The sequence below is a fragment of the Agelaius tricolor genome, unplaced genomic scaffold, assembly GCF_023055355.1.
Source record: "Agelaius tricolor isolate 1412-34295 unplaced genomic scaffold, bAgeTri1.0.p SCAF_7, whole genome shotgun sequence".
NCBI classification, from domain to species: domain Eukaryota; kingdom Metazoa; phylum Chordata; class Aves; order Passeriformes; family Icteridae; genus Agelaius; species Agelaius tricolor.
Window position 1 is genome coordinate 30,558,201 of NW_027269267.1, and position 21,046 is coordinate 30,579,246.

The 21,046-nt window shown below is 46.5% G+C and overlaps 1 protein-coding gene across 1 annotated transcript in view; it reads right to left on the reverse strand.

Moving 5' to 3' along the window:
• Nucleotides 1-6,388, reverse strand: part of MAP4K4 (mitogen-activated protein kinase kinase kinase kinase 4) — a 165,890-nt gene extending 159,502 nt beyond the window's left edge. Inside the window, exons 1-2 of the mRNA XM_071430786.1 lie at nucleotides 5,502-6,388; nucleotides 5,071-5,136 (exon numbers count right to left, since the gene is read on the reverse strand). Of these exons, the coding sequence (XP_071286887.1) occupies nucleotides 5,071-5,136; nucleotides 5,502-5,558 (123 nt within the window). The 5' untranslated portion in view covers nucleotides 5,559-6,388. The remainder of the gene's footprint in view (nucleotides 1-5,070; nucleotides 5,137-5,501) is intronic.
• Nucleotides 6,389-21,046: the final 14,658 nt, after the last annotated feature.

Below are 21,046 nucleotides of genomic sequence, written 5' to 3' on the forward strand. Positions count from 1 at the left end.
AAGAAGGATTTGGGTGATGGAGAACTGGTCAAAAGTTCAGCCAGTTTAGGGGAGGACAGGAGAGTAAACATCTAGCTGAAGGATCCAAAAAAATGCCAACATTCCAGCTGCTGCCTGGTCCTTCACCATTTCTAAAACAGCAAGGTCTCACTTTGCAACACAATCCACAAAAAATCAGAGGAGTAAGGGAAGAAGTGCAATTCATACTTAAGAGAGCTGGTCTGGACCAGTTCCTGAAAGCCAGTGACCTCACTGATCCCCAGTACAGTTTGTCTTTATAGTGATAAGACTGGAATTGTATTCATGTTTAACAAAATCATTTGAATCCACAATGACGTCCCTTTAGCAGTGAGAGAAATAAAGGGGAGAGAGCAGAAAAAACACCCTTAACTGAGTTTCTAGAGAATACCAAGAGCTGTCCTATCTTCCTAAGCCCCCAACACAGTCACCTTGTAAGACAGAAAGTCCATTAAGACAAAAATAGGGTATCCTTAGCGTGGGAAAACATTTAGCAAAGTTGTAATTTACTTTCAAATCAGCATTTAAACGATCACATCTTACATCACTTCCTTTTACGAGCCAGCAGTTAGACAATACACATCATTTACATGCAGTTTTGGAAGGCTGCAACATAGATCAACAAAAGAAGCCTTCACTATGAATTAACTATTACAAGACTCTTGGAAAAAGTCACTCCAGCCTGCCTTGAGGGCAATTAGGAGTATCATCCCCTAATTCTCATCTTTCTGGTGCACTCCTGCTATGCCTCAGAACTCCCACAAATACATCCTTCCACCCAAGTCATTGCTGCCACAAGAGAATTACGATGTCTGTGAGATGTAACAGCACACTCACAATGGTTAAAGTGTCAGATGTCTTTAAAAAAAGACACATACACAACAAAAGAGAAAGTGACTAAGCAAGTTAACACAGTTCAGTATCAATAGCAAAATTACAATGTTTTATGCCTCTACGAATGATCGGATGGTAGAAATTTTAAAATTTCAAAAGTATTAACCTATTGCCTTTAGGTCACAGGTAACTTTTGCATTAAAAACGCAAATACCAAAAACCAGAATGGAAGCAAACACCCAGTTCAGACCTTATCTTGAGACAAATTTCAGGAGCGTTCTCATTTAGTGCAAGCCAAACTTCATATTAAGCTTACTGCTGGATGTGAAAAACTAAAATCTAACCGCAGCAATGCTAAAAATGCTTCTCCCACTACGTGCAGAAGATCAAAAAAAGCCCTTAAGGCAGCCGATCCCTCGGTGAGCTGGCTGCGAGTCCCAGTTACACGGCAGCGGGACCGGGCTGACTCAAGAGGGAAGGAGAGGGCAGCACACCCGTGCGCCATCCCAGCGGCACCACACGCCAGCGGCAGCACGGCGAGCCCCGGCCGGGCCGAACCCCCACGAGCCGGGCCGGGCCGGGCCGTGCCGAGCCCAGCGCCTCCGCCCTGCCCGCCGCGGGCCCAGCGGCGCGGGCAGCGAAAGGGCGGCCCGGGGCTCCCCGCCCGCCGCGGGCACAGGCGCGGCCCGGGCCGGCCCGCACACGCCGCTCGGCTGCCGCCAGCTGATACCGACCTACCCAAGGGAAATCTCCCCCTCCCAACTCCAGCACCGGCCTGGGACTCCTTAAAAGCGTGAGAAGGAGCAAGCCAGGGGGTTCTGCGGCCGGTCCTTCCCGCCTCGGCTCGGAGGGAACGATGCCGGCCGCGCTGGGCAGCGTTTAACCCTTTGCTTTCTCTCTAACCCAAGTGGTGCAACTTCCACGCCATCGTTGTTGGGTTTCGAACCAACTACCAAAGGCAAAATAACTCTCATTTCCCAGGGTTTCTGAGCAGCAGTAGAGCTCTGCTTGGCCCCAGGACGAATGAGTCAAGGCCCGCTGCCCCTTCCCCTGTGCGGGCCAAATGCTTCCCCAAACATCCCTTCCTTTCTTTTACATACCCAGGGCTGGAGAACCTCAGGTTTTGGGGGTTTTTTTGCCTCCCATTAATTCACCACTGCATAACAAGCTGCTCTTGACACACAAGGCTTCTTCACACAGGAGAGGTGTAAGCAAGGTTATGAAGATTAAAATAATAAAACCTATATAGATTTCAGAATCACAGAACTGTTTGGGTTGGGAGTGATCTCAAAGATGATCTAGCTCCAACCCCTTTGTCATAGGCAGAAACACCTTCCACTAGACCAGGCTGCACAAAGCCCCATCCAACCCAGCCTTGAATGCTTGCAGGGATGGGGCATCCACAAGTTCTCTGGGCAACTTGTTCCTGTGCCTCACTACCCTCACAGTAAAGGATTTATTCCCCATACCTAATCTAAACCAACTCTCAGTTTAAAGCCATTACCCCAATTCAAGCACAGCAACATAAAACTTACTATTTTTATCACCTCACCACTGAGGTCCCAGGTCCACAGTAACACTAAGCCAACCCATTCAATGCATAAAATGCGGGAGTAACTCCACTGCATTTAGGTGCCAAACATCCAAGGGCTGCCCTCACATTTCATACATGTATAAACATCTACACACCTACATGGAGCTAAATAAATAGCTAAGGTAGAACTAACTACAGAAATATCTCCAGCCCGATAGATGAGCTATTTCCAGCTAGCTCAGCTAAGGCAAAGAGGAGGAAAAACAGGGCTATTTTCTGCTTTTCAACAGGTTGGCGCCGTCCCCTTCGCAGCGCTGCTGGAGAGCTGACTGCCCAGCCGGGCAAACGACCTTCGGCATCATCGGCGGGTGTATGAGCTAGACAAAGAGATAACGTCATGGCCTCTCGGCTCCCTCCGTGTCCTCCCCGCAGTGGCAGGTAGCCAGCCAATCCCGCTCCCGGGTGACATCATCGCTGATGCCTGTACACGAATGTGGAAGTGCATCAAACTGCATCTCGCAGCTCGGCGGCTCCTCAAAAGCAAGCGGCACGCCACCCCCAGCCCCTCGGGATGACAGACCGCTTACAAGGGAAATAAAACCATCCAGGAAGAGGGATTTCAAGAAGTGGTTGCTGGGTAGAAGGAAAGCGGAAGGCAACGAGCAAACACGGCGTAAACACGTTTTTCCCTCGGTTATGCAGTTCCTATGAAAGCCCTCAAAACATACACATACAGTCTCATCTTTGGGTGTCACTGGAGCAAAAAAAGTGGCCAAGAAAAGTTGGGGGTTTTTCGCAACAACTTTTGCAACAACTGCTTTTTTTTTTTTTTTAACATAACTTCATTAGTTTAAAAAGAAAGATGTTTATCGCAGCAAGGAAGTTTTTTGGTTTGGTATTATTTGTTTATATACAGCCCTGTTAGGTGTCCACATTATCAGTGTATGTACACAAATGTGGGCAAATACCTAGGAAGAAGCAGTGCCAACCCAAACCTAAACACCTGTCAATTCATTACTGTCTAGCAGGCTCAATAGTAAGAAAAGAGGCTGCCTGTTGCTCCCCAGTGCTCCCCACTGCTATCACAGTGACACCAATGCCCTTAGACATCAGGTGTTCGTTCAACTCTTCTAAGACAATAAAAACATGTGCCCATGCATTTATATTTCATTTCTAACTATTCTGGGAGAGCTCTATCTTATTTAAAGAAAACGATATTTAACATTTCTGTTGTCAAGACTGTTAAACAAAGGAGAACTTTGCTCATTAACTCAAAAGCATTAACAAGTACACTGAGAAACAATGCACTAAATTGCAATAATTAACAGGAGAGTTTCAAGTCCCACATTCACACCTTATTAATTTTTTTTTAATAAGGGTTCAGATGATGCAAGCTCTGGGAACAAATGATTACAGAAAAAAATTGTGTCCTTTGAAATGGCAGAAAAAAATTAAATAGTTGAGGTTGTGTCCAAGTGCAGCTTTTTACTCATCTTCCCCCTCTCCTGTGGCCCTTTGAGCCACATTCTTTTTTCCGGCTTTATACCAACAGCAGCAGCCTGGCTATTCCAGCTCAAGTCTTAAAAAGCAACGAATACAGGCAGACTAATTCTCCATCAGGAAGGCTGAGGTTCACGCCCTCAAAACTGACATGTGTTTCATTTGCAGAAGAGGCAGCAAAGCGCTTTATTTAGTTACTGGAGCTGCAAGCAGCAGTATCTTGCCATCAGGGAAACTCAGACCAATTACACTCCCTTGTTTATAAGCAAAAAGAAAAACAAAACAAAAAAAAAGCAACCAAAAACCCAAACAAGCAGCTAAGCATCTTCACCTCTCTCCTTCTCTCTCCAAATGCATCTTGCATTTCTATCGTTTAAGGCTAGAGCCTTCAATCTTTAGCCAAGTATTGTCTGTGCAAATAATTAGTCATCCTGGTAGCCAGCCCTCACTGCAAAGTCATGCAAGCTCAAGATTTGTTTGTTACACTGACTGCACACAAAAGGGTAAAAAAAAGAAAAAAAGGAAAAGTAGGCTAGTTTCACACCCACATGAGCACTCTCTGATTTCTATTTTTTAAAGTCATACACTTGTCAAACAGGTTATTCTGGGAATTCTGATTTCCACAAAATAAGTTTCTCTGCTTTGGTCACTTATTATTGTCACTCTGCACCCCTCATCTCTGCACAGCCCATCAGATGCACTCGCCTCCAACTCCACAGCTTCAACACTCACAAGGAAACCGGGTGACAATTTTAATTAAGGCCAATGTCTTTGTCTAAAGTCACTGCAGCAGCAGCAACTTCCATAAGGATTTCCAGCAGCAAAGCTGAGTAAGCCTGTGGACGTGTTTGTATAACCGAGCCAGACTCTGACAGCGTCCACTTGGTTTGGCCATTTCTCTGGAAGGAGTACAGAAGGAATAAGGACAATAAAGGCGTATTTCATCATTACAGGATGGGTACTTAGGAAAGTAATTTGTACCCATCCGAAAAAGCAGAAGCCAAGGGGCTGACAAACTTGACAAGGCCAGCAACAATGACAAGGGCAACACTTCTACCACCCCTCACTGGTCCGGTGGCCAGTGCGGGTGGCTCGCCTTCAGCCGTGGGCTCAACCCGGCGCAGGCACCGGGTACCCTCTGGGAAATCGGCAACAATAAAAGGAGAAGAAATTCTGACACAAACCTTGTAGACTTGCCCGTACGTGCCATTGCCAACCACTTCCACCAGTTCAAAAATCCCAGCGGGGTCCTAGGGGGAGGAAGGGGCAGAAGGGGCGGGGGAGGAAAGGGGAGAAGAGAAGCGGGGTTACATTTTTGTTCAGGCGATGGCCGCTGGCAGAGCCCAGCCAGCGAACCCGGCTGCTGGCGGCGTGCAGCTGTTGCGCCCTGTTTTTCCACGCACATGCCAATACATGCAAACAAAGGAAAAGCAGCCCAGGGCCGCGGTCCCCCCGCCCGCCCCCGCGGGAGGGCTCCCCCCATGCGGCCGCGGCCCCCCGCGCCCCGGCACCGGGCCCGGGCCCGGCCGCTCCCACCCCACCGGCCCCGCAGCCCCGGCAAGGGGCGCGCCGGCCCCGGGGGGCCCCCGCCCCGGCCCCCGGCACCGGCACTCACCCGCAGGGAGGAAAGGTCGATATCCACCAGACTTTTTGCAGGAGAATCGTTCGCCATTTTCCCGTCTCTTCTTTTTTTTTTTCCTTTAAATATTTTTTTTTCTTCTCTGTTAAATAATAGCGAGGCCGCTCCCCCCTCCCTGGAGCAGCTGTGAATTGCGCGGAGCTCCGCTCTTCTCCTCCCTTCCGCCCTTCCCTTCTTCACTCCAGCCCCGCCGGGTTGAAACTCTTCAGCATTGGGAGGGGTTGGCGGGGGGGATGATGGATAGATAGATGGATGGTGGGAAGAGGAGGAGAGAAAGGGAGGTGAAGGAAGGGAAGGAAGAAGGAGAAGGAGTGCTGCGGTTTGTCTGTCCGTCCGTCCGTCTCCCCGCGCTGCAGTGCGGGGCTGGATCCCCCCGAGGATCCCGGCCGGCCGGTCGGTGGGTGAGCGGGTGAGTCGGTGGCTGCCCGCGCGTCCCCGGCGGCAGCGGGCTCACACCATGTCGCCGCGGCGGCGGCAGGAGCGGCGCCGGTGCCGGCAGCCTCTGGCAGCCTCACGATGCGCTCCGCACCCGGGCATGGCACGGCACGGCTCGGCCCGGCCGGCGGCGCTCACGCCGGGAGCCGGCAGTGGCAGCCGCGGCCCCGCTCTCGCATGGAGGGGCGGCTCACGCCCAGCGCCGCGGCGGAGCCCCCGCCGCCTCCGAGCCCTTCCCGCGGCGCTGCCCTCGCATCAAACGGCGCCGGGCACCGGCGGGCAGGGGCTGCGCGTCCCGGCGGCGGCGGGGCAGGGGCGCGGGGCTGGAGCGGGGTGCTGCGAGCCAGACAAAGATAGCCGGGGAGGAGGAGGAGGAGGAGAAGGAGGAGGAGAAAAAATATACTGCGAGCGGAGAGAGAGAGAGAGAACAGCTCCCCCTTCCCTTCTCCAACAGGAAAAACCGGCGGAAACGCGCCCGCACCAGAGCACTGCTGGGTAAACTCGCGGGGAGAGAGAAAGAGAGAGGGAGGGGGCCAGCGAGCGCGGGCGGGGAGAGAACCGGCTGCGCAGCCTGCCCGCCCCGCCGCCCAACAATAGCCCCGCGGGGCGGGGGCGGCCCAGGGCGGCCCTTCCCCGCCGCCCCCGGCGCTGGGCCCTGCCGGCGGGAGCCCCACGCGTGTCCGTGCCACGGTCAGGCGGCCGCGCCACCGCCAGCTGCCGTGACCAGCCCACGCTGCCGTGACCAGCCCACGCTGCCGCTGCCCCACCGCCGGCTGCCGTGACCAGCCCACGCTGCCGTGACCAGCCCACGCTGCCGCTGCCCGCGCCCAGGGCAAGGACGGGCCCGCAGCCCCCGGCGCGCCTCTGCGGGGCAGCGCGGTCACTGTGGGTCTGTCACGGCTGGTATTCACCGTGCGGTGGGGTTATTTTCTCTTCCCATCCCCGGTGAGACGACCAGGAAAATGTCACAGTTCCCCCCTGCCCCGAGACCCCAGGCCCACAGGAAAAACATTTGTGTCTCATGAAGAGATTTCTTCAGAAAGAGACCCAAATCCTGGCCCAGAGAACCAGACCCATCCCTCCTATTTTAACACATCGTTTACTGACAGAGCTGTCTCAGGCCCCCTTCCCGCCCAGAATAATCCTCTAGCAGAATTTGAATCGCGGAAAAATCTCATTAACCTCACTTGAGCAAGACACATCAGGCAGTTGCACACAGGTGTAAACCTTGGCAGGATTTGTTTCTCATTGAAGTTCTTTATCACACTGATATGGCAAAAATGTTACCTGCTTGCAAGAGGTCAAGTTATGTTTCCTGTGGGAACCAGGGTTTTCCTCTCTCTTCTAATTTAACCACAAAATTACATATACATAGCTATAAGTATCACAGAAACATACTTTTGAAACAAAGCAAACCTGTTGAGCAGAAAGTGTAAGGATAAATTACCATAACAGTTTAATGGCATACTTCATTTTCACTTTAACTGTAGATACAAAGAAAGGAAACTCCAGCCTAGACCAGGAAACTTTGTTCTCTGTACAGGAACCTATAGTTGGGAAAAGGCAAATAATTTCAAATGGATTCGATGCTGTGTCTGCCTAAGTGCATGTACAGGAATAAGGTCAAGTCTAGAGGTGCAGTAGGTTTTGAAAAGTGGATTTCCAAAAAGATTTATTATCATTGGCCTGGTTTGCATTACATGGCTTATTTAACTCAGCCTTTTTATGTGTAAGGGAAGCCTTGGTAGGTTAGATCCATTGCCCATCTGTCCCAGCATCCATCTCCAGATGCAGCCAGCAGTAAACGCTGAGAGAAGATCAATGGGATACTTTAACCATCCAGTAATACTTCCCTGGCTTATCTTACCTACTCTCAACAGCTCAGGGAGTTCTTTAGCAGCATTTGGTGTCACTGCATTTCATATTTTTTGATTATGTTTTTCTTCCATTAGATTGGCGATTTACTTTGTGGATTCATACATGCCTGTGGCTCTTACAGTGTCCTCTGGCAGGGAGTTCCAAAGCTGAGCTAGCATGTTGTGTGGAGACCACTTTTTGCTAGACTGAACAAAGAAAATCCTGATGGTTCTTGTTTTGGAAGAGACACCAATCACTTTCTATTCATTTTCTTCATTATGTTCATTTTTTAGACTTCTGGTGTGTTTTCCCCTTGATTTTTGCCAGTTAGCAAGTTTTGGTCTTTTTAGTGATACCGTGAATGGAACTCATTCCATATTTACCCTTCATTGAACCATTTCTGCTTTCCATCTAATGTTCATGCTGGGTTCCCCATGCAGCATCATAGTGATGTCCTCATTTGTAGTCCTCTCCTGATCCTTCCTTTCTTCACTGCTGTTGAGTATGAATATGACATTCCTGCGGCATATGTCTGTTATAACTCCAGAATCCCCTTCTGTAATGTTAATACTACCTCAGAAACTGTTACTACATATTTCTGAATGCTGAAAGATTTTCAAGCCCAAACTCTGAACTGTGAATTTTCCAAGCCCAGGATGAAACAACTTCCTTGTGCCTCTGAAAAGTACAGCCCAGGATTTTAGAGATGAGGATCTGAGCCTGTATACACATTTTCACCATTCATATTTTCACCAACACACATCATTTCACCAGACCTCTGATGTGGCTCCACCACAGTGGCCCCTCTCCGCTTTAAGTTTATTTTTTATTACAGTGAGATCAGTTCTTTGGTGTGTTTTAGTATTATACTAAAGACTGCTAAAGTGCTAGCAACAAGACTGTGAATTCTTGAAAAGTAAGGCATCCACTAACTTTAGGGAAAAAATAGTTTTCATAAAGCAATAAATGCCACAAGAGAGTTTCCTGCTAGCTCCCAGAGCAAAGCACCACGACGCCTCACCTTCCTTTTCCTTCCTACTCAAGTGGAGGGATGAAAGGCTTGCTTTTTTGAGGAAGAAGCCTCTTCAGCTGTGGCCAAAACCACTCAGTTCACATGTTCGTCATGCTCTTCACCACCTCAGTGTTCTTACCCAGTTTGAAAGTCCAAAGGTTGAAAGACCAAACCTAAAATTACTGGAAAGATGAGCAGTCTGTTTTAACTCTTCCTCATAGTGAAACCAGCAATCCTGAAGTGAGACGGAGTGAGACAGCCATCAAAAATCATAATGAAGACTAAATGCAAGGAAAGGCATTTTCACCCCTGTGGATTGTCACCCCACAGAGCACACACAGTGTTTCTAATGACAAACTTCAGTAGAAGCATAAAAATATCTGACTCCACTCCATCCATTGGGGAACAAAGCAGGAGAAGGCTGTGGCCTATGTGATTCTTTCCATCATCCTCAGACTCAGTTGCACCCATTCCTGCTCAAACTGCTCATAGCAGTGAAGGGAACACAGAAGTTGTAGCTCCCCCAGCAGTTTCAGCATCCCTGAAAGAGGGGTGCTGAGCCTCCCTTTCTCTGGGCATTTTTTTCCTATTGAATGGCACCTCATCTCTTGTGTGGGTATGAGCATTCCTACAGCTGTGTAGTGAGCCAGGACTCATAGCAAGCTAGCCCACAAAAGGAAAATAACTTCTAATGTTACTATTGATCAGTTCCCTGGGTTGGTTCATCACGTGTTCTCCTTGAGCTGTTGGGTTAACAAAAGGGAAACAGAGGGGTCAGAAACTAAGTGGAGGGCAGGAAGTGTAACCATAGCATTGCCTCTTGGTTGTGGCTGTGGTTTAAGCCAATTTCAACTCTCAGTGGACCCATAGGAGTAAAACTACAGAAACTTCCTTCCTTACTGGAAGAGACACTGTGGGAATGATGGGAACCCAACATTTATATTGTAGCCACAAAAGAAATTCCTTGCCTTCTATTTTTTTAAGTTCTTTGAAATTGTCTTTGTTCTATAATTTTCCACTTTTAATATGCCAGGGCCCTAATCACTGACCAGAGATGCAGAGGTCATCAACTGCATTAACTTTTTATGAGCTTAATCATCAACAGTATTCAAAGAGATGAGTAAAGAGACAGGAAGTTCTGAATTTTCATTTTGTTCTACTCCTGATTCATCCCACAGCCTTGGGGCATCTCATTTCCTGCTTCCACTCCCGTTCTCTGTGTGGAAAATGGGAGTGATTTTGACCTCCTTTATAGTGTGAAGTGTTAGACATGTGCCCCGTCATACTCTGGGGAAATGGTTCTCTCCTTGGCTGAAAAAATCCCTGAGGGAGGCTCAAGCTAGGGTGATAAGTAACAGAGGACAGGCTAGTGAGTGGGGCTGAGTGAGGCTTTGCATAGTCCAGCGTTCCTGCTGCAAATGGAGCAGAAGGAGGCTGGAGACAGTTCTCCTCATGCTATTTATTACAACACATACTGGGAGTAGATCAGTTACAAAAGGATGCCACACAATCAGCCTCCCTGCGGCTTAGGCTCCTCTCCTCCTCTGCTGTTTCCACCACCCCTATCTCTCACCTCCATGTGAGAGCTGCTCTATGTGATCACTGCTGGCGCACCCAGGTTTTCCCATGCTGCATCTTAATAATGTCATATGGGCTGGACATGTTCCTGCAGCTCTGCTTGCCCAGTTGCACACACGCTGCTGCTGGTGACTTCCTGCTGCTTCCTGCTCCTCAGGATACTGCACTGCCTCCCACACTGATGGGTTTCCCTCGTTCCAGCACGCAGCCAAGGCTCAGGAACGTAGCTGGACCCAAGCTTGGGGTCGCACATGTAGATGATGATGTAGGTGACATAAGGGCCAAAAAGGAGCAGCTTTCCACGAGCTGTACTCTTTGAGGCCATCACTGCCCACACTCTGGCTGGCTTCATCTGTTAGCATTTTGGGGACTGGATTGAAAGGATCCTGAAACACAGGGGCTGTCTAAATATAGCAGTCCCACTAGTGCAGGAAGAGTGGCAAAGTGAGTCAGAGCCCTCTCCACAGCTGCTCGTACCATGCGGGAAGGCACAGTACAGTCAGCACTGTCAGCAATTTGGAGGTGCCCACCTTTCTCCATCTCCTGCCAGGCTCCAAATCTGTGCTGTTTTTTCAGCTGTGCTGGTATGGCTTCCCTGTATTGTGGTTTGGTAGCTAGGCTGCTCTTAGCAAAAAAGAATAAACCATCTTTATTTTTTTGCAAGTTCGGCTTTACCTCCCATTAACACCCTGCTTTAAATGAGTGGTGGGCAGTTATGTGAGAGTGGGAATTTCTCAAGTTGTTGCACAGAGATCTACCTACCACAAAACCATGTCCTGAAAGTAATTTTGGGAAGAGTTACCTCAAATGGCACTGCAATACAGCCTAAGGGGAAGTTAACCTTAGTTCTGTAATAATTAATATCACACTTGTGCAGTACTGGAGTACCCAGCCGTTCTAACTTAATCCAGATGACAAATGAACATATGAAAATTTTCTTATGAAAATAACATAATACAATTTTTATGTCATTTGTTTATGCTGGCTGTGATGAAGAAAGATGGTACCTGGTCCATCTAGAGTCATAGGACATGAGAAGCTGATGGCTGAAATGGTATGAAGTTTACCAGGACAACATGCTTCCAGAGACATCTGTTAACAAATTTAAACCAGCAGAGTGAAATTCAGAAATTTGCATCACCTAGCTGGGGCATTTTGAATCTGACTCTGAACATGCCCACACAGGATTTGCATCCATGGAGCCATAGCCTCTGTGAGGAGACTGTTTCTGCACAGAAGAAAGGGTGATTTCATGTTGCCACAGTCTTTCACAGACTCCACATCCCTAACTGATCTACCCAGACTGAACTCACAGTACAGTCCAGAATCTTATACTTCATATCAGACAGTTATCAGTCCTGCAGCTAGACTGAAACCAGGCAACGATGCAAAAACCTGCCATAAAAAAAACTACTGTTGCATGCTTGGGCTAATTGAGAAGATCCCATGTATATTTTTGTACACTGCCCATGCTCGAGGGTTTTAACAAGCTCGCTGTTTCTGGGTCTGCTATCTGTCACACAAAGCACGAAATTACTGAGTGTGACTGGCTGTCACAGGCTATCTCTGCTTGTAGCTAAGCTGGCTTGTAGCTATCTTCCCATGACCCAAGTGTGACACTTATTTCACCTCTTATACAGGCCCTGAGCCATATCTGTAGTGGCTGTGAGCAAACTCTTTTCCTACACATCTGAGTCAGAACTCCTCAGAGAATATTGTCTCTCCTCACATTTGTCTCGATGCACTTTATCTCACAAAAGGGCACCTGGGGATGCTCATCCAGAGTTTCTGGGATCTGTCTTCAGGAGAGAGACAACCTGCTTATGCCACATTTGCGCCCTGGAATAAGAAAAGATGTTTTGCCAACATGATGGTGGCTGTGGCTATGCAGGCATTTACAGGCAGTGCTTGCGCAAGGATCTCCCAGGCCTTCCCCACAAAGCACTTGGGCATGTATCCTATGCTTTTCCTCCTGCTCTTTGGCTCCTGTCACTATGTCATCCTTACAAGAGCCGTGCCATCAAACAGATAATTATTGGAAATAACACTGTTTTCAGATTTTATTTTGTTTTTTATCCAGCTCTGTTGTGTCCACAGTGTGGTAAAAGGAGAAAGGCAGTGAGTGTGGAGGTAATCGTGTTCTTTCAGAGCCCTTCAGCTTATATAAACAGAGTTCAAGTTGAGTCTGCAAGCCTGCCAGGCTCGTGAGCAGATCAGTGGGGATCACATTTCAAGAACTTGGGCCTCGTTTTGGCATCACCCTGAACATAGTCTTGATGTGCCATATAATGAGTCAGAAATGCCATGACGACGTGATACAAATCACTGAACGTTTATGAACTTATTCTGTCAATTCAAATGTGTTCAAAAAATTCTGAGGGAGTCATTTTGTCACAGAACATCTAACAGAGAAGATACTGAAGTCAGCTTAAACTTGATAAAAAAGGCATAAAGCTAGCACAGAAATACTTCTCTATACTTGGGCTAACTGAGTGGAAAGATGATGTTATGTGTCTGCATCTGATGCAGAGCAAACTGATCCAAAAAAGTTTACATATCTGGTAATAACCAACCTTCAACATGGCCTGAGCTGGTACAGAAGTCTTTGTGTCCCCAGAATGAAGCTAATGCACTTCCACAAACAGTGGGCTTCTGCAAGAAGTCTGTGACAGCATAAATTCCTGCAGTGCCCCTGGTCTGCGTACAGCTGTCTTTAATTCTGAAAATGTATCCCCATGTTGAACTTCGTGCCTTCTGCAAGCTCCCTGTGAATTCATACACCTTTGAGAATTGTGACTTAGTGAGGTAAATTATAGAAGTTGAAATTAAAGTATAGAGCATGTATTTTAAACAAACATTAAAGCTACTGAAGTCTGCCCTTTGAAAGCTTTCTTCTTCAGTTTCCAAGTCACTTTTGTTTGAATGTTGAAGGGATTTTCATTTTGTGTTATATTTTACAATTAGTAGCGTTGTGTTTGGAAAGTAACTTTAAAATGGAGAGTGAATTAGCACGAAAATGCAAAAGAAATGGGGGGAAAAAGCTTAGGTGAGAATTAACTATCCTTTCAAATGAAAAATTAAAACCCCAGAGCTGTTAAAGGAAATTTAGAACCATGTAAGAATTTCCACAATTAATACGCAGGTTTAGTTGATTTAAGTTTCCCTTTCATTTTATACAGCATGAGGTCCACAGAGGCCATAATTTCAGGAAACCCTGGCTTTGTCAGTGAAACTAACTTAAAATGTTTCCTCTGCTCCCTTCCCTGGTGCCCTGTACCTGGCTTCACACCTCTCCATGGGCAATTGGTATTGCCAGAACAAGGATTTTCCAGGCTAAGCCTATATCATCTGAAAAATAACATTCCCCAGAAAGAGTGAATCAGTTCTGATGCCTGGCAGTGACATCACCAAGAAGGCCATGACAGCAAAGTGGCACAAGTGAAATGGTGAAATGGCATTGGCAACTTCCCAAGTTACCTCCAACAACAAAGCCAAGATTTCATGAGGCTGCTGCTGACAGGTCAATAGAAATACCAAAGAAAGGTCCAAGGGAAGGGACAAAGCCTCTAGGCCGATATCACCTTAGAGGGTATAATTTGGAAAAAAAAGACACCCACTGGTCATACTCAATGGCTGAAATGGAGAGGGCTGCTGATTGACACAAGATAATCCTCCAGGTGTTGTTTCTTAAACAAAATGTTGTCATCAAAATACAGTAAAATGTTGAATGTTATGGGGCATTGCTGGGTTTTGATAGAAGGCAAAGTATTTTAGCTACAGTTTGGCTTTCAGAGGCATTTTCTGTCTATTTCTAGTTCTTGCTAATTTATCAGGGGGCTCTTCTGTATGATACATTTGCCCTCTGTGATCTGGTTTTAAGTAAGCCAAATATCAGGGCTGCTGTAACACAGCAGTTTGGTAAAGTTCCTTGGTGTAACTCTTAGTAAAGAACTCCTAATCAATGTAATAACTTTTGAAATGTGAACATTTTAGGAGTCTTCTGGTCATAACAGAAACACTGAATATAGAAGGTCTACAGAGAGCTGTTACTTACAGATAAAACACTTGGGCTTCACCTGTCCATTTGAAGAAGTGAGCACCTCCATGGTGAACCTTCAGGTTCCTCTCATCATGAAACAAAGATTGAAGTGATACAGAGGAATGGGGTCTTAGCAGTCATGGCTTGTTTGGAGGCTGAAGCCTGTGCTGGAGACATCTCAGGCTGGTGTGATGAATCCCTTGTAGCCAGGCAATGCTTTTTCATGCAATGCCAGTTTTTAAGATTTTCAATGCAGTCGTGCATGCTTTGGAAACTATTTACCCATTTAAGTAGCAAAGTGAAATCAGGGGGACAGATATTTAACTGCTGTTAATTAGGGTAGCTCTTCTGAAACTGCCTGGAAGCTCTGATGACCAACTTCTCCCATTAAAGACTGCTGTTTTTACTATACACAGTCATCATCAGAAACAAGGATGTTGTTAGGCTGTGGTGAATAGGTGATTTGGCTCAATTAGCCAAGAAATGGAAAAAGCAGGGAAATTCATACAAAGAAAAGAAAAACAGCATACAGTTTCACAACAGCACTCTGAAAACTTTTTCTGCTGCTTTGATCATTGTTGTTCCCTCCTCTCACAAGCCCATCCTGGAGCTGTTATTTGAACTAGGTGTAAATACATAGGAGAAATTATGAGATGAAGGCATACACCACAGGAGGAAGTCCCACTGCAGGAGACAGCTCAAGTACTGAAGGTGGTAGGGTGGCATGCAAATGTGCACTTCTGAAGAAGGGCGTTCCCCCAGATCAGATCCTAAGTACTTGGCAAGAGGTTTTGCAGAGTTCCCCAGAACACTGCCAGATGTACTCAAACCCTGCCTGATCCAGTCCTTGATTTCCTCCAGGAAACAAAAGCTGTCTGTACACTGATGTTGGGATCTGAAGGTCAGCTCACTGAGGATGAATGTAAGTTCACCAAAATAGTTTTCTCTTGCACATGAATTTTGACAAGACTGAGGGTAAGAACCTCTGGAGCTGGACTGTTCTTGACCTACATGGAATCACAGCACTGCAAGAAGATCATGCATCTCCGCCGAGATGGACACCTGTGCAGCAGAGAAAAAAAGGTCCTGTCTTGCTGTTCACTGGGCTCAGCTGGAAGAAAAAAAATGTATTTTCATACTATTGAAAAGGCAGTACAAAATGAGGGAAGTTAATGAGTTTTAAATAAGGGCCACTAACCTTAGCACCAGGTATTTCAAGCATTTTGTTACAGTTAGTCACTTTCCTCTCACCACCAAAATAACATAAGACAGAAACATTTTATGACTTTTTTGATTATGAAATTTTACATCGTCAAGGTGTAAAATTATATTTAAAGATCAACCTTTTCCCTGCATCCTACAGCAGTTTCCAGCATGTTTGCATACTGCATTTTACAGGACAGCAGCTAATATCTACACTTAATAACACTTAAATCTTATGTAGTTGTCTGACATCTCTAAGCACTTCAGAAAAAAAAATCAAAAAATCTTTGATAAAGATTTTGTCTTTATCAAAGTTCTGAGAAATTTGAGGTCACAAGTTCTTTTATACCAGGAATTTATTTTGGGATTTGAAGTACCTAATTTGAGATTAGCTATTTTCATTCACACTTTGCCTGTTATTTTTCTTGGCAGTTTATTTTTCTGCAATGTTTACATTCCAAAATGATGCAGATATCTAGAAGTTGTGGCTTCCCTTGAAAAATCCTGGGGCTAAGCATCTTGCCCAAAGATCTCTTGCCTGATGAAATCTGGAGCTATACTGCCTTTTCCCAGAGCCCTTGGTGCAGCATTAGGGTCAAGCTCCTAGACTGGCTGTCTGAGGCACCCAGGACCACACTGCACCCCAGCACCCTCAGCACCACCACATCATGTCAATACAGTCTGGCTTCCTATAGTGCATGGGGGCATCATGCTGCACAGCCAAACCACCTCTGCCAAGTCTGATCAGTCTTCTGTCTAGATGCTGTCCAGATGTGTGCCAGACAGTGCAAAAAGGGAAAACAGTTTTATGCTGTGTTGCCTCATCATATTTCAAAAGAAAAAATAAGACAGGTTGTGTGTTCTTGCCATGCCTTTCAAGCCTTTGACCCAGCCTAGGGCCTGTCACTGCCAGGGACACACATTACCTCCTTGCTGCTTGTCATTGCAGGCCAAGGATAGTTTATGACTAAGAAAGTTCAATCAACAGGGTGATGAGGTGAAGATCTGCCCTGGAAGATCCTACTGATGGATGTATGCAAAGAAATCTGCAAAAATTGCAAAGAATTATCTAAGACATTATCAAGCCATCTTGTCCACAGCCTTCTTCTGTCCATCCCAGAAACAACAGCAAGACTGATCAAGTAAACAGCTCTCTAGACTGCCCTGGACTCTAAGGAGCCCAGCTACACAAGGAATTTGTAGGGTTGGGTTTAGGGCCCTTGACTTTGGTCCAGTGTACTAGTTGAAGTCCCATTACTCAAAGTGCCGTTGACCTGTACCCCTAAAATACTCAGTCTTGGAATAAAACTATAGGATTCCATCCCCTAGATCACTTGCATGAACTTTTAATCTGCAGTACTCTGGGGTTTGCCTGTCCTTATCAGTTGTCTGTTTGTTTAGTCCTCTTTGTAGGCAAAGAGATATTCATCAAATTTGACTGCATTTTATGGTGTGTAAAAATTTACTCTAGGCAATAACAGACTTCTGCACAAGTATCAGAGGTGGGAATCATTCTAAATGTTGTAAGATACCTACAGTATAGAAGTCCAAACTTGACCTCTTCACTCCTCACTGTACTCATAGTAGTCAGCAAAGAAAGAGGGGCAGCTCTTGGCTATGATTCATCTCATGTGAAATAGGTCACATGAGTCACTCTAGAAATTCCTATTTCTCTGTGTTGACTCCAAAGGGAGTCTGGATACACTACTCAGACATAAATGGTGACACTGCAAATGCTCAGAGTTAGATGGGATGAATCCCCTTGTCTGGAGTTAATGCCTTTTGTGGAAAGACCTTTTTTCTCACGTACTCCCCATATCAGCTGTGCATTTGACAGCTGGTCAGGTGTCTCTGAGTATCTGCTGCAGAAGAGCTAATTTGCTTCTTCACCCAGGAATGCCAAACAACACTTCATCAAGATGGTTAAGGATAAGGATAGTGGGATTGACTGCAAGACATGGGAATCAGCAAATAGGATCACAGAACTGTTAAGGCTGGGAGGAAGGTGCCTCAGAGAATTGTCTAGTCTGACACCTGGTCAGAGCAGAGTCAGCTAGTGCAGGTTGCATAGGAGTGGGTACAGTCAGATTTTGACTATTTCCAAGGATGGAGACTCCACAGCCTGTCCGGGTGCTCACCCTTTTAGTAGAGAAGTGGAGGAGAGGTAGGGGGCAGTTAATGTTGATATTGTATTTCTTGTATTTCCATTTCTGCCAATTCCTCTTGTCCTTTAACTGGACACCACTTAGAGTCTGACTTCATGTTCTGTAGTCACCCCACTGAGTATTCATACACAAGGGTCAGATCCCCCTGAGCCTTCTCTTTTCCAGGCTGAACAATCCCAGCTCTCTCAACATCTTTCATCATCTTCATGGCCCTTCACTGACTTGCTGCAGCAAGTTCCTGTCTGTGTTGTACTGGGGAGCTGAGAACTGGACCCAGAACCTCTCACGTGTCTGTCTACCAGTGCTGAACTGAATGGGAATAATCACCTCCCTCGACCTGCTGGTGACCCTCCTTCTAATGCAGCCCAGGGCCTGCTGGCATCATCTTGAGGTATTGCAATAGACAGGGGCAGAGGGCAGCTGCCAACATGACTGTAATTCACTGCCCAGGAATGCCAGAAGCCTGTCTTCCAGTTAAAGAGGAGCAGCCTTTAGGCAAGCCAAGTGCAGGATGCTAGGGATGATGCTTCACAGGGAAACTGTCTGGGAGGGCAGGTAGGAAGTTTGTGGGGAGAGCCACTATTCCAGTACTAGCCTTCTGTTGCTAGTGAAAGAAGAGCTGTTAATATCATGGAATCATTTAGGATGGAAAAGATCCATCACTGTAGGTGATGGATTGGTGGTAGGGAAGCAGCAGCTGCTCTCCATACAAAAGAATTTTTGCCCTGTTGCTGACAGATGGGGTAAAAATAAAAAAAAAAAAAAGGAGAGAGGTTAAGTGTGAAGTGAGGAGAAAGGAGTGACCAGACATGAGCAGGTATATCCAGGATCTCCAGGAGAGTGAAGCCTCTGACATTTATGCAGATGGAATTGCATGTGGTCTTTCTTGCTCCAGAGCCACATTTCCTAAAGTCTCTGCCATGACTGAAGGTGAATGGAGTGTCCTTTTAAACATTCTTTTAAGGATCCTGTTGGAGCTACTTGTATTGGAAGGAGCCACCACTACCCTTGCCTGGACTGTGAAAAATACAGATTTACCATGCTGATCTGAAGGATGTTCTCCACTCTGGCTTTGGAGTTGTATTGCATTGTACACAGTACTAGGAAACCTTCAGCCTCTCTTAAAGATCTGTAAGACAGATAAAAATGGAGCTCTTATTCTTGTGGAGATCCTCAGGGAACAAGTGCAGAATGTAAAGGATCAGCAGCCATAGCAGACCATTATTTCTGTTTTCTGAAACACATTCCTTTGCCCTAGAAGTGGGTCACAGTGCATAAGGGACCAAGCTTCCATTATCTAAAGCACAGGATTATCCAAACAAATATAGCACACAAGTAATTTTTTTGATAGTTTGGTACAACAGTCACAAGCAAAACTTGTCAGAAAAGCTGGGTTTGTTACATTATGACTTCCAGCAGTCATAAGCTCTCCTTGGGCCTTTGTTTCTCATCTCTTCCAGAAAGGCACTGTGATAAGAACACGTGGCTGGTGAGTGGTGCTGGCAGATGGACAGGGCTGCTGCTCTACAGTGATCAAACATCTTCCCAAACAGGTGGGCTCACTTCTCCTCCCTTACAGCCCAGCTGGTCTTGGGGCAAAACACTAACAGGATATAGCTCTGTGTTTCCATCCAGTTGGAATGGTGATGTGGCTGTGGGGAGGACCCAGAGAGCACCAAAGCTGGCACCAAGATGGAGCCTGGGCAGGCAAGAGCTGGGTGGTGGCAGTTCTCTGGCAGAGGCCTGCACACCCTTGCAGAAGTGACCCAGCAAAACACCATCTCCATTCTTCTGCACACAGGCTATTTGCCAGTGTGTCTGTCCTCTTAGCTGTGAGGGGACATTTGTAAAAGCTTTAGCCACCTGAATGGGGTCATGGAAGAATGTTGCCAGGGATTATTTTTTTCCTGGTTTTCCTAGTCCACTGAAAAATTACTCATGTATTGGTGGAGATAACAAGAAGTGCTCACTGAAATAAAAATTTCCAGCATTCAGCAGGGTGGCACCCCTGCTCAGTGCATGCTGTAAAATTCCAGCAGGCAAGGAATGCCACTTGGCTCTTGTTCAGGAGCTGGCAGGAAACAACCCCCACTATGCTGTGATTCAACACCAAGGCAAAAAAAAAAAAAAAAAAGAAATCTCTTTCTCTGTAACAAGGAGCATGGATGATCACAGTTAGGTTAATAAAGCTATGCTGCCCTGTCACATCTGGAGACCCAGGCTGGGGGGGAGAGAAAAATCCAATTAGCTCCAACTGGCCTTACTGTAGTGGCCCTAAATCAGTCCCTAGAGAGCTGTTGCACCACATAACTGCATCCCGCAGTGATTGACTACATGCTCTGCAACGTTTGCCACAGATGGCAGCCACCAGCCAGCAGAGAGGGTGCCCATTAGCAGAGAGGCAGAACTCAGCTAAAAGTGCCTCCCCCAGCCTCAGAAAGGTGGTAATGGCATGCAGCAGAGCTGCTTCCTTGCAGATGCCCCTCCCATGCAAAAGAGGTTGCTGGTCTAAATTAAAAGGAAAAAACCAAAAAAAAAAACCAAAAAAAAAAAAAAAAAAAAACAACAACAAAACAAAACAAAAAAAAAAAAAAAAAACAAAAGAAGAGGAGAGAAAAAAGGGAAGAAAATAGACCCTACACAATATTATTCCCCCCTCTGCCTTTTTTTTTTTACCTCACTATAAGCCACCCAGGCAAAGTGAGAGCTTATAACCTTCCCTTATTCCAGGTGCTAAAGCTTGCTGTGTGCAAGAAAAAAAGAAAAAAACAAAAAACCACCGTGAGAGCCTGGCTGCATTCTCTGTTAGCAGGTGTTGGAAGCCTGCAGGGATCTGCAGGTTAATTAATACTGACTTACCAGGGTTGGGGAGCTTATTAGCCTCCACCCTAAAAATGAGGAAGACAGGAGGAGCCCTCTGGGGGAAAGGCAGGTAATGTTTGTGGGGAGGGAGGGAGGCTGAGGCAGAGCCAACACTGGGGAAGAGGCTTTAGGTGGGGCTTATGAATTAGGTTTTTATCCCTTTTCTCTCAATAAAAGCAAACTTGAGAATAAATATATTTTTACACTTTAAAACAAGCCTCTAATTTGTCAGTGGCTGGCAGGAGCTCTGGTAGCTGCTGTGCAGAAGCCAGATGAAACTTCTCCACTCTGTACCCCCAAAGAGCCGGGTGAACGCTTTGGTGTTGCTCACCTTTGCCGTCTTGGCGCTAAAAGAGGAATTTTTACAGCC